General features: G+C 41.2%; 1 protein-coding gene across 1 annotated transcript in view; it reads left to right on the top strand.

The window, feature by feature from the left end:
* The window catches only part of LOC134538627 (von Willebrand factor C and EGF domain-containing protein), a 43,308-nt gene that overhangs the window by 21,980 nt on the left and 7,565 nt on the right, over window positions 1–13,763 (top strand). The window contains exon 2 of the mRNA XM_063380062.1: window positions 9,404–9,489. Coding sequence (XP_063236132.1) covers window positions 9,404–9,489 — 86 coding nt within the window. The remainder of the gene's footprint in view (window positions 1–9,403; window positions 9,490–13,763) is intronic.

The following is a 13,763-nucleotide window of genomic DNA, read 5'->3' as shown; positions in this document are numbered from 1 at the left end:
ATTATAGTTAACGTCACTGCTTCCCAAACATTTATTTTCGATTATTATAAGAACCGAAAAAACTCAAATGTTACTCCGATTTCAAACTTTAATACATGTAAATTATCACTGAATTATAAGAATAATTTTATTTCTTTACTAAGTTATATTTCAGTATAATAATTAATAATTGAATTAGAATTGATAGCACACGGATAAGTATATTAAATTAATTTTGTGTTTGGATTCTCATTTTGAACTTACACTTCATGTTTGGCTAATGAATAAAGTACAATACTCTTACGTGTTTATTTAATTAATGTGTGAGAGTAAATTTCACACACAGCAGCTAATGAGACAGAATGCAGCGATGTCTGCGAACCATGTAGTTTCGCAGCTTCGAGGGAGAAGTAAAAAATAAAAATAAAAAGTTTGATATGTCCTACCAAAATAATATCGGGATTGACAAATGTTAAAAAAAAAAAAAAAAAAAAAAAAACCGGCACAATATCTGCGCTGGTGGCGGACGTGACTAAACAAAGCGATTAGCAATCTCGCCGGCGAACAAGCGAGCATCGCTGGTGCGTGTGCGAGGGGCGTAACAACCTCCGATTGTCCCGCGCATTAACGATTTCATCCGCACAATAACCGAACGTTGTGGATTTGTGAGAAACAATTGAATGTTCCCCGCGTCATTGAAAAAGAAAAAGAATAACCTCGGACACCGGCCTTGTTGCTGGCGGGACTTACGAGATGTTGCGCGCGCGCAGCTTCGAACAAAAGCGACGAAGCGTGGTTTATTTATCGACCGGCGCGATAAGCTTTGCATGATTTACATAAATGGATGGTGAAGTAGAGACTACGACACTTGCCCCGCACTCCGCACTCAACACACACGCCCCTTCTTGTTCGCACGCCACTGCCGCGCCACGGACGAACAGAAAAACAAAACCGAATCGAATTTTGAATGCAGTAGCTTGGCTTCTGGATTGTTTTCATGGGATTTTTTTGAGGTTATGTTCCCGTATGTAAAATTTATTTGTATTATGAATTATTACATTATTATTTAATAAATAAAATTATTAAAATAGAATAAATATTAGGCATATTCATTAATTTTTAATCAATGAGTATGCTGAATATTTATTCTATTTATAATTTTATTTATTTATTAAACAATCATGTAATAATTTATAAAACAAATAAATTATACATAGATGGAACATACCCACACGAACACTCCCATGTAGACTACTAAACCTTCCACAGACACTCCCTGCCAGCGACAATGGAAGCTTACAGGCGACCTGACATAGTTATACATAAGGAAACATATCTCTAATATTCACAATAAATAAAAGTTTTTCAGACATATGGATTAGTTTTAAATATTAATCACTAAAGTATATGATTTAAAAGCATATATATAATTTTTATTTTTATGTAGCCCTTTTTCATCTTGTAAATTTTTGTTGAATGCTGCGCGCACATCGTAAACATTCACTCTCATAATGTTTTCCATAACGCGCCTAAAGTGATATAACGTCAAAAATAAATGATAAAAAAATTTTTGAGACGAATTTTGAAAGAAAAAAAACATCTCTTCAGATGCGAACTGTGGGGTCCACACACCAGATGCCAGGGCTGTAGACCTCACTGTCTCTGCGCTACGGAAGGGCGGATGGACAGACTCTTCCTCGTATCAATATACATGTATTCCCACGCAACACAGCTGTGAGGAGGTCGCCTCATTGACAAGAACTCGGGCAGTGCGAGTGTCGGCAACTGCTCAGGTATCCGCAGTCAAGCTGCGCAGCTTCCTGCGAGCCCGATCTTCCAGGCCATTTAGCACTTCCGCTTCCTCGCGCCATCAGCTCGAGGAACGACTCAGGAACTTCAAGTTGTGCTTTTGCTTGTTTTATAAGTAGGGACACCTGTATTTCGCGAATACGTCTCGTGTCTAGGTACTTCGCAAAACACCGTAGTTTTTTTTCTTGTATAGTTATTGGCTGTGGTCGGCGAGAGGTGTTTTCCCGCACTTGACGGGGCCAATGCGAATGTGGATACCGTACTGCTGCACGCACACGATTCGCCAGTACTCTAAGAAAAAGCTACAGTGTTTTGTGACATACCTTGACACGAAATGTATTCGCGAAATACAGGTGTCCCTATTTATAAGCCTTTTTTTATTGATGATTTGTCTATAGTACAAGTGCAGAGACTGGGTAAAAGGCGTAACGCATACGAAAAGATGGAATTGAGGTAGACAGGAAAAAGGCCCAAGAAGGAGGTGGAAAGAGAAGATAGTTAAAGGAGTGCAGGAGAGTAGGGAATGGACCAGAGTGAAGGAGGGAGAACTGTGTTGAGACAGAGCAAGAGGCTGCCCGTGGCTGGTAGCAGTTGAGGAGAATGATGATAATGTTCATAGTACATTTAATATTGCTAAAAATAATCTTTCAAAAATTAATTTCACATAAATAATTAATGATTCAGTTACAAACCACTTTAAAAGTAAATCTTGCCTAACGAAAATTATGTTTTTTTTTTCTCGTAATATAGTAGGTATTTTACTGTATTACATTCTAATATTCACGTTTAGCGTGTTCGAAACTTGTTATTTTGCACTGAGTGGTTCGATGATAAAACATGGGACTTACCTTCAGTAGGACTTGGGTTCGCATTGGAAGTGCAAACTTCTGAGTCATGTTCGTGCAAGTTTTCTACCACTAGTTGATTTTTTAGTATATTTGAATACAAATGAAATTCATATCATATTCTGTGACTGGGATGTGTAAGTGGCGTGTGTCCGCACCACTGCTCCCAAAATATTCGAACAAATGTAGTATTCCACTTCTACGTTGAAATTTCAGCTAATTGAAATCACTGACGTTTTTTTCCATGCAGATAAAAGACCTAAACTACTACCAACTCTAGTGATGCGGACTGGCTGATTCGCTGCGCCCTTAAGTCCCCCGTCTACTCAGGGGGGGGGGGGAGATGGGGCGCAGAGCTTCAGAAGAAACCAAGCAACTGAAAACTGCTCCAGATATCAGTTTGGATTCTGTTTACGAAGAGCATTAAATTATACTCTGAGGACGGATGATTAGTTCTGTTGCCCTTATTTCGTTTTCAAACTGACCGTAAATAACTAAAACGCGTGTTTTCAGAACAATGTTTTCGTACGAAACACTCGGTGATGATTCTTGTAGACACTCGAGGGACTTGCATTACACCTTTACCTTATTTTCCTCGCCCATGCAATGTTGGCCTGTGCACGACTAAAAAACTGCGCGCCTTGCGCTTAGAGACGATACCGCGCTAGAAACACTAGCGAGCGTCGCTCTTATCATCCCGCCTCACCAACAGATGTACAACCCTTGCGAGGCGGGTCTATCAAGAGAAAGCATCGGGAGAAATATCTTACATCCGAGCTGAAGCTTTAATAATTGGTCGGACCTCGTCAAAGTGAAAATAATGTACCATCTCTCTGCACACAGCAGGAAATAATGTGTGACTCACTTTCCAGTTCGCTGTCCACACAGTCAACCATATCGTCCAGCCCCAACACAGTTTTTTTTTAAAAGGTAATTTGGAACTTGGTTTAGTGGTCCGGGTGACATAACGAGTCATCGGTGTCGTTGGGAATGCAGCCTCTAGCGAAGAAGTTCGGGGCTCTGTCGCGTCCAGTGACATCCACCCCTCCCCTCGCCCTGAACTCGTGGTGGCAGTCACAAAGAGGCAGCTTACAGCTCACTAATGGCTCTTCCATTAGCTGGTAGGCGTTAAGCTACATCATCAGGACTTATCAGGCCATTTACCTAGCTACTTAGAAGCGTTACTGCCCGAATATAATCATAGGAAAAGTAAAAATTTGCATGCATTCGGACCAAATAATATATTTACTTAATCCGCAAGACATTATTATACTAAAATAAAATAAATATTTTTTTTAAAACTGCTACAAACCATTTTCCCAATATAATACGGCATTGGTAACGAGTTTTAAGTTTTAGTTTTACAATTCGTAACTATGCATTCGTACCAACACTTGACATTTTAATCGTCTCAGATTACTCGGTCCTTATAAATTCAAGACAAAAGTTTTTTTACCTGATGTATAAATTAAACATGGTAAAATTAGAAGGAAAAAAAAGAATAAATCCTTGGAAAATGAAGCACCTGTTAAGTGAGCGGGTGCTGAAAGATTACTTTGAATTTTCCCTTGCAGGGAACTGGAACAATATACTCGAGGGTCCGTGTGTGTGTGTGTGTGTGTGTGTGTATGTGTGTGTGTGTGTGTGTGTGTGTGTGTATAAGGGCTTCCCAATGATGGTATACGCCTTTAAAGCTGGAAATTAACGAATATTTTATTGAATAAATTATTATAAGTGGTATTCAAGCTGGAACACGCATAGTGTTTGATTGGACAAATTTCTACAAACACTTTAAAACTTGTCACAACAACTACTTGACATTGTTATAGCAAGTCTAACAAAGCAGCTAATTGAAGCAGTTGGAAGGAGAAGCTATTTACGTCGACGTGTTTCAGAAAAAAGGCAAAGCGGCGAATCTGGAATTAATCGTGCCTAGTATTAAACTTACTACACATTGAAATTGTACGAAGTTGACTGCTTTAATTGAAATAATAAATTATGCGTGGGAAGAAAGTTTGCTTGTGCCAGCGTTAAAGTTTCCATAACAACATGAATAAATATTTCAATGGTTTTTTTTTTACATAAATGCATTTGCTAATGTGTGTTGTTTGGAAACAATGTAAAGTAGTTGAATGATTCTAGCTGAGTGCACCACGGTGAGTACCAGGGCCCCAGAGCGAGCGAGACTGGATTGTGGAGCGGACCCTCTAGCTACGCCTCATTTAACTGCAGAGATTTCCTCGTTAGCTGCAGGGCAGCGCTCCTGTGTTTACTGACGCGCGAGTAACGAGCTGACGCCAACTGCCGCATTTTTCTCCCCATTTGCCTCCGGCGGGGGAAGGGCGGTGACCTCCGACCTCCAGCGCCGCCATTACGTAAAACACACAATCAAAATAACAAAATGCAAACAGAATCCTTCCCAACTGATTTGAATGCAGCACGGGGAATGCTTGCTCGGTCAGACGTTTCTTCGTCGGCAGTTTCGGGTGGGGTGGGACTTCTTACTGCCGGGGTGGGACTTATTACTGCTGGGGTGGGACTTATTACTGCTGGGGTACTTATTACTGCTTGGGTGGGACTTCTTACTGCTGGGGTGGGACTTCTTACTGCTGGGGTGGGACTTCTTGCTGCTGAGGTGGGACTTCTTACTGCTGGGGTGGGACTTCTTACTGCTGGGGTGGGACTTCTTACTGCCGGGGTGGGACTTTCTACTGCTGGGGTGGGACTTATTACTGCTTGGGTGGGACTTCTTACTGCTGGGGTGGGACTTCCTACTGCTGGGGTGGGACTTCCTACTGCTGGGGTGGGACTTCTTACTGCTGGGGTGGGACTTCTTACTGCTGGGGTGGGACTTCTTACTGCTGGGGTGGGACTTCCTACTGCTGGGGTGGGACTTCCTACTGCTGGGGTGGGACTTATTACTGCTTGGGTGGGACTTCTTACTGCTGGGGTGGGACTTCCTACTGCTGGGGTGGGACTTCTTACTGCTGGGGTGGGACTTCCTACTGCTGGGGTGGGACTTCCTACTGCTGGGGTGGGACTTCTTACTGCTGGGGTGGGACTTCCTACTGCTGGGGTGGGACTTATTACTGCTTGGGTGGGACTTATTACTGCTGGGGTGGGACTTATTACTGCTGGGGTACTTCTTACTGCCGGGGTGGGACTTCTTACTGCTGGGGTGGGACTTCTTACTGCTGGGGTGGGACATCTTACTGCCGGGGTGGGACTTTCTACTGCTGGGATGGGACTTATTACTGCTTGGGTGGGACTTCTTACTGCTGGGGTGGGACTTCCTACTGCTGGGGTGGGACTTCTTACTGCTGGGGTGGGACTTCTTACTGCTGGGGTGGGACTTCTTACTGCTGGGGTGGGACTTCCTACTGCTGGGGTGGGACTTCCTACTGCTGGGGTGGGACTTATTACTGCTTGGGTGGGACTTCTTACTGCTGGGGTGGGACTTCCTACTGCTGGGGTGGGACTTCCTACTGCTGGGGTGGGACTTATTACTGCTTGGGTGGGACTTCTTACTGCTGGGGTGGGACTTCCTACTGCTGGGGTGGGACTTCTTACTGCCGGGGTGGAACTTCTTACTGCTAGGGTGGGACTTCTTACTGCTGGGGTGGGACTTCTTACTGCTGGGGTGGGACTTCTTACTGCTGGGGTGGGACTTGCTGCTGAGGTGGGACTTCTTACTGCTGGGGTGGGACTTCTTACTGCCGGGGTGGGACTTCCTACTGCTGGGGTGGGACTTATTACTGCTTGGGTGGGACTTCTTACTGCTGGGGTGGGACTTCCTACTGCTGGGGTGGGACTTCCTACTGCTGGGGTGGGACTTATTACTGCTTGGGTGGGACTTCTTACTGCTGGGGTGGGACTTCCTACTGCTGGGGTGGGACTTCTTACTGCTGGGGTGGGACTTCTTACTGCCGGGGTGGTACTTCTTACTGCCGGGGTGGTACTTCTTACTGCTGGGGTGGGACTTCTTACTGCCGGGGTGGGACTTCTTACTGCTTGGGTGGGACTTCTTACTGCTGGGGTGGGACTTCCTACTGCTGGGGTGGGACTTCTTACTGCTGGGGTGGGACTTATTACCGCTTGGGTGGGACTTCTTACTGCTGGGGTGGGACTTCCTACTGCTGGGGTGGGACTTCTTACTGCTGGGGTGGGACTTATTACTGCTTGGGTGGGACTTCTTACTGCTGGGGTGGGACTTCCTACTGCTGGGGTGGGACTTCCTACTGCTGGGGTGGGACTTCCTACTGCTGGGGTGGGACTTATTACTGCTTGGGTGGGACTTATTACTGCTGGGGTGGGACTTCCTACTGCTGGGGTGGGACTTATTACTGCTGGGGTGGGACTTCTTACTGCCGGGGTGGTACTTCTTACTGCCGGGGTGGTACTTCTTACTGCTGGGGTGGGACTTCTTACTGCCGGGGTGGGACTTCTTACTGTTGGGGTGGGACTTGCTGCTGAGGTGGGACTTACTGCTGGAAGTATCAAGAGAGTCGAAGGAGACGGAGGTAACAATTCAGCACTATTTGTCCTAGAATTGTAGCAGGATTAATTGTGTATTCCGAGATAAACTAGTCAAATAACACAATTTCTTCGTTAACATAACAGAGCGGAGTAAATTTGATATATTCTATCAGACAGTGTTTTTAAATGTTTTGGTTTTGCGTTCACTTAAAATTTATTTAGTACAAAATGAACGCAAAATCAAAACAAATATGAGCACAGGACGTTTACAAATATAATTTATTACATTCATTTGCCAATGTTATTTCTCATTTCGATCAGTAAATTAAATAAACACTTTTAGAAAATAAACAGACTCCTGAAGTCTACGTGGTGCACAACACAGATGGCCAGCGAGTTGCCTATCCCACAGGCGTACCCTCGTCACAACAGCCTACATAGTTGCGCGTGATCATCCTGTAACCTGTCATCCCTGCGTTATATGTGTTACTGAACTCACCGGGGTGGGATTACAAGGCTTTAAGAGCACGTCTGCGCGCGGCTGTGACTATAACCCCAGTCTTCATCCCCGCATCTACCCCCAAGCGCCGTATCTATCCTCCCAAGTGCAGTCCATTCATTCAATAGTTTAAAAAAATATGAGAACAAATTGCTCTATTAAAACGTGTACTTATAATTAAAAAAAGGCCTTCACCATTTTGTACAGGGGTTTATAGATTTAGGTCACTTTTCAAAGTGCATGATTGTAAAATATAATAATAATCGCATTCTTTGTCAATTTATTGTGTATGCACCAAACGCAAATTTATCTTGCTACCACAACAAAATTTTGATTGACTTGTAAAAATGTACAGTAAAATCAAGCTTGCTTTGTCTTAAATTTTTTTTATATTTAATAATAATATTATTGCCATTAAACGTTGGTGTTACAAGCCGAACTGTTATACGCTCAAATAACTATTTTTTTTAAATCAAAGAAATATCGACGTACAAATAAAGCAAATTATATCAATAAAAATGTTATAAGCATTCATTACGAAATTGCTGTATTTATTTTATTTTTGTCTAATTTATTTTGGTATTTGTTTCTTTGCTATTAATAAAGTTTAAAGAAAACTGACTGGTCCTTGGAAGGGGGAGGGGGAGAGGGATTGGAAACAGATTTATGGCTGGCACATTTCATCCGGCACAGATGCACGCCGTAAGGGCTGGGCACTGGCCCTCACCGTCATAACCTTCCAACAGGCCCTCGACCCCTTGGTTGACACACACGCTAACAACTTGTTGAATAATCATGATCGTCGTTATTAACATATCACTAGAGACAGGAAAATTTCGCGGGTTCAATGACCTCCAGGATAGACTCCAATATCCTCTACACACTCGGGCAAATGTCAACTGTTCATTGGCTGCTGACTTGTGAGTCGTCTCAAGACTGGGTGGCCTGTGATTCGACACTTCTACGAGTGATGGGTCTCTAATTGGCCCTCAGTCCTCCAGATTAACAGTGGACCAATGACAGAAGCCAGCACTAAGGCATAATTATTTGAATTTTAGCATAACACGAAATGAACCCACGAATTTTTCAGGTCTCTACATATCAGTGATTAGTTTCTCCTTCGGCGTGGGTTTGTGGAAGGGTGGATCCTGTTGACGTCGCTTCGACGCCGAGGAGTTGTGAGTGTGCGTGCTCTGTCGGCGCCAGAAGTCGAGGTGTGTGGTGTGTGGTGTGTGGTGTGGTGTGTTGTGGCTGGAGCTGTCTGGGTGGTGTTGCAGCGCACAATATACTCGAGGGTCCGTATGTGTGTGTATAAGTGCTCCACAATGCTGGTATAAGACTTTAAAGCTGGAAATTAACGAATATTTTACAGAAAATATTATAGAAAGTATCCAAGCTGGAACACTGAGGGGTCTGCATAGTGTTTAATTTGACAAATTTATACAAACACTTTGAAACTTGTCACAACAACTACTTGACATTGTTACAGCAAGTCTAACAGAGCAGCCAAGTGAAGCAGTTGGAAGGAGAAGCTGTTTACGTCGACGTGTTTCAGAAAAAGGCAGAGCGGCGAATTAATCGTGCCTAGTATTAAACTTACTACACATTGAAATTGTATGAAGTTTACTGCTTTAATTGAAATAAGAAATTATGCTTGGGAAGAAAGTTTGGATGTGCCAGCGTTAAAGTTTCCATAGCAACATGAAGAAATATTTCAGTGTTTTTTTTTTTTTTTTTTTTTCAGAAATGCATTTGCTAATTTATGATGTTTGGAAAGAATGTGGTGGTGTTGCAGCGCCGGCGGCGGTACAGTCGCTGCAGGAGACAAGTGGCCCCGCGACATGCTGGCTGCAGGGGGAGGCGCATCCCCACGGCCAGAAGGTGATGTACCTCCAGAACCTCAGCCTGTCACCTCGCTAGCTCACTAGCTCCCCCGCCCCCCCCCCCCCGCCTCGTCCTGGTTGCGGCACTAGCCGGTGCTGCTAGCGCGGCGGCGCGCAGTCTTCTCCCAGCGCATGCTGGTCCCTTGATTGCTTTTAAGGATCTGCACCACACTTTTAATGCCTGAACATTTTTTTCTTCTGAAAACACGCGTTTTAGCACTTTACACTCTCTACAAAAGAGCTTGAAAACGAAATACGGAAACAGAAATTATCATCCGCCCCTAAGGGTATTTATTTTTTATTTTTTTCGCAAACAGTCCCTACAGGTATATCTTGAACAGTTTTTTTTTATTCAAATCGCGTGGTTTTTTTTACGTAAATTTTCACACCTCGCGTAGGCGGGGGGCCTTAAATATGCAGACCACATGCTGCAGCTTAATCAAGTTGTAAGCTCCCGACCGTGTAAGGTCCTCGCAGCCACACATGTCAGCTGCCTGAGGGGGGAGTGGGACAGAGGAACAGACAGCTGACGCCTACTCATCCCTGTCCTGATTCTTTGGTCAACTCCAGCTCTTTGGCGAAAATCTAAGCTCTGTGCAGTATGGTCTACAGTTTTCTAAAGAACGAAACAAAATCATTTTCTCGGTAAAAGTTTACAGTCACGTTGGCATTCGTGTGATTATGTGCATGTATTCATCCATGTATGAATTTGTGTAAATTTAAAGTTGTGCATAACCGTAAACCAAAATTATTATCTACAATTCTTTTATAATAAAAAATTAGTTTTGCGAAACTCCGAATGAGTGTTGTATTCTGTTAACAATAAAAAAACTCTTTTTAAAATCAAGTAACTTAAAATAATAATAAATAACTTTCAACTTGCTTTTATTTTGTTTACCCCAAAATGTATGGTTTAATTTATAATATTGATAATTTTATGGGACACATTATTTAAAGAATATCCGTGAATTGTGTGCGTGCAAGGCTAATTCCGAAGGAAAAAAAATATATTTTTGAGCAGATGTTTTACTCTGGGTGTTTTTTTTTTAACCAAGCTCATAGCTACGTACATTTCATTTGAAAAATTCATGAGCTCCGGTCTGCCCAGCGCTCACTAAATCCAGTATGAGCCGGAAATGGCGTAAGCTCGGTATTCCAAGTTGATGGCAAGAACAAAAAAAAACGCTCCAATAAACTAGGATTTGCGTCTTCGCCTGGTTGTGAATAACAGCAACTTGGCAAAGTCTATTTCCGGACCTGAATTAATCATTTAAAGTTAAGATTATAAAGTTTCCACTTTAGAACCAGCAAGAATAGAAGAAGTTAGATGTTATTAATGCTAAATAAAAAGGAGCGATTTCTAAGTTTGGTCATTGTCCCTTTGATATAACTAAATACCATTCCTGTTGACTGTTGTGATGGCCATAACGAGGCACAGTCAAACAGGCCGGGCTTTAAGCAGGCAGCGTTCACTGTTACCGTCTCCATCGTAAGATAATAAATATATTTATTTGTAAATAAAATTATTTTCAGAATATGCTAAATAATTACGGATTTTCAATATGACGAACTCGATGTCATAATTTCAAAATGGCGGAACTTCATATTAAAATTTCATTAATTGAAGTTTTTATTAATTTAAAAATTTTCCAGGATTTTTTCCGATAGTAATTATGGCATTTTAAAGATGGCGGCCATAACAAAAAGTGTATAGTGACGTCATAATTCAAAATGGAGGCAATTACATCCTAATGTTCAAGTTCATGACCTCGGCTGCTAGAGCGGCATGCTTATGGGGAATTTTCAAGCCGTTGACATTTTTAGGACTGAAACGGGAAATTTTCCCTAAAAACAAGAATTCTTCTTTTGAAATAAAGTAATTTTTGCTTTATTTATTTTTTAAGGTTTTTTGGCGGACTTTTCCCTTAAAAACTGGACATTTGGGCGAATTTGGGGCATTTTTAAAGGGATTTTGAATGATTGTTGTCAATGTTTGGCTAATTTTTAAGGTCAAGGTCATCCAAAATCAAGATTTTAAAAGTTAGTTGTTAAAAGTTTGCAACTAGTAACAAAAATGATAGTGTTTTAATGTAGATTAATACTCATTCTCTAACATAATCATAACTATTCGTTTCAGAATAATTGATTAGAATACGATGCTTGGTATTGTTCATTAATAAAATTCCTGGATCCTGGATAACTCATGTTTTACGGAAGAAGGACTAATGGCCATTTGCACCATTGTGCTCTTCGATCCGCGATAGAATGATCTTCCCCCAAGTGTGATCCAACGATCATTCCACTGAACGTTGCGCCAAAAAATTCCGGGACGAAAAGAACTTCGCTCGAGCGAACTGAAGTTCATCGTTTCAAAACATTAAACTAAAGTAACGTATGACACAAACACTTAAAAAAAATATTGGGATTACATGTGAAACGTGGTTGTAACGCTAGAAAAAAAAACAGATTTTTTATTTTTTTATGTATATATAATTTGAAATTTAGTTAACATTCTCTAATTTTCACACCTGGTTAAAAAAATGATTTTCCATAAAATTCCGTACAAATTCTGGACAAGTCTGCTCGTGCTGTTTCGATCGGATATCCTAGTCCATGAACCAACCCAATGGTCGGTTCAACTCCAAGTTCACGATGATCTTCGCTCAGCGCTCACACGCAGTGGTGCAACAGAAAAACACGTTGTCGAACAACGATCACGCCAGTTATTGAAACAAGATCACACCTGAATTCTTATTGTGCCAGGAACATCAAGGCAGAGATTTTCGTAGCTGCTAGGATTTAAAATAATTAAGTTTAATATCATAAAACGTGAGATTAATTGCTTAAAAATATATAATACGGTTAATGGAAAGCCTTGCCTATTAGGTGATAAACTGATAAAATACTATAGTGTATTATTAACGCAAACATGGGTATTTACACCACATATTCTATACTTTAATTGTCAAGCAAGCTAGGGTTCAGTAAGTAATAGTATGCGATACTAACATGCACAAACCTGTATCCTCTTGTATATTATCGTTCACATCTTCGTTTTAATGCGCGTGTTATAAAATCTTTCCTGGAGATCTGCAGTTTTCGCAATTGAACAAACATAGTTTCATATTCTGACAAAATCTTTTCCGCGCAAGTATACGTTTCTTCCAGTCGCGCGCAACGCAATAAACCGCAAAGCTAGCCTCATTAGCGCGCGGAGGTGCGGCCCTTAAGAGGCAGTGCTAATTACACTCCGGACCGCCTCATTATTTTTAATTACCGACAGCCGTGTGGCGTCTGAGACGCCGCCAGGACCACTAGAACTGTGGAGCAGAGACTTCTCCGTCCTCAAACGAATAAGTGCGATTCCCTTTATTTCAGAGAATTTTAAAAAATATTTCAAACGAACTAAGTTATGGCCATACTTTAGATTAGCTATCACATAGAACAGGTTCAGTATTTTGCTACACATGCTTGTCTTTATGAATTGGGTTTCTCTCAGGTTGAACGCACATGCTGATGTTGAGCTTATTATTTTGAAAATATCTTCTGGGATAGGTTATGATTTAAAGTACTACCAGGAATATAGTAAAATAAAAAAAAATCACAAAAATCACAAAAAAAATAGATTTTATTTAAATGATTTTTGTGCTAAGCTTTAACAAATTCGTTCTGCATTTAAGTATAATTTTAATAAATGTTTTATTAATATTTTGAAACGCATACAGAACACTTACTCTTCATTAAATGCCTTGTTAGTTTGAAGCATCTGTTCAAAAACAAGTTAATTTATTATAGTTAACTACATTGAATTTCCTTACATGCTATCGTACAGATGTGTTTGCACCTTTACCAAACTGACTGAAGACAAACATTGTTGACTTAGTTGATACTACATGTATGCAAGGTAATCTACCATTCCATGGCATAACTTTTGTGTGTCAAACATTATAGCAATGGAAGAGACTAAGTGCACAAACCCAAGTGTTCAAGCTGCATGGCACATTTTGATAGAAAAACATTAGAAACAAAGGCTATGCATTAGCTGTCTCTTGGAGATAAGTAGGCATAACACATATGATATTTTGATGAAATAATTGAAAACATTTGGGTTTTGGCAGTTAGTCCCTCTGAGTTGAAACATTTAAATTGTTTATAATTTCACCCTCAATAGGCAACATGATATAATATAAATATTTATTTGCAAGAGTGAATATTTAAATAAAAATATTGACTTGGGTACTTAGTTTAAGAGGGTGATATTACACCAAAAAA

Source organism: Bacillus rossius, chromosome 13 (genome assembly GCF_032445375.1).
Source record: "Bacillus rossius redtenbacheri isolate Brsri chromosome 13, Brsri_v3, whole genome shotgun sequence".
Lineage (NCBI taxonomy): Eukaryota > Metazoa > Arthropoda > Insecta > Phasmatodea > Bacillidae > Bacillus > Bacillus rossius.
This window is presented reverse-complemented; position numbering and strand designations above follow the sequence as displayed.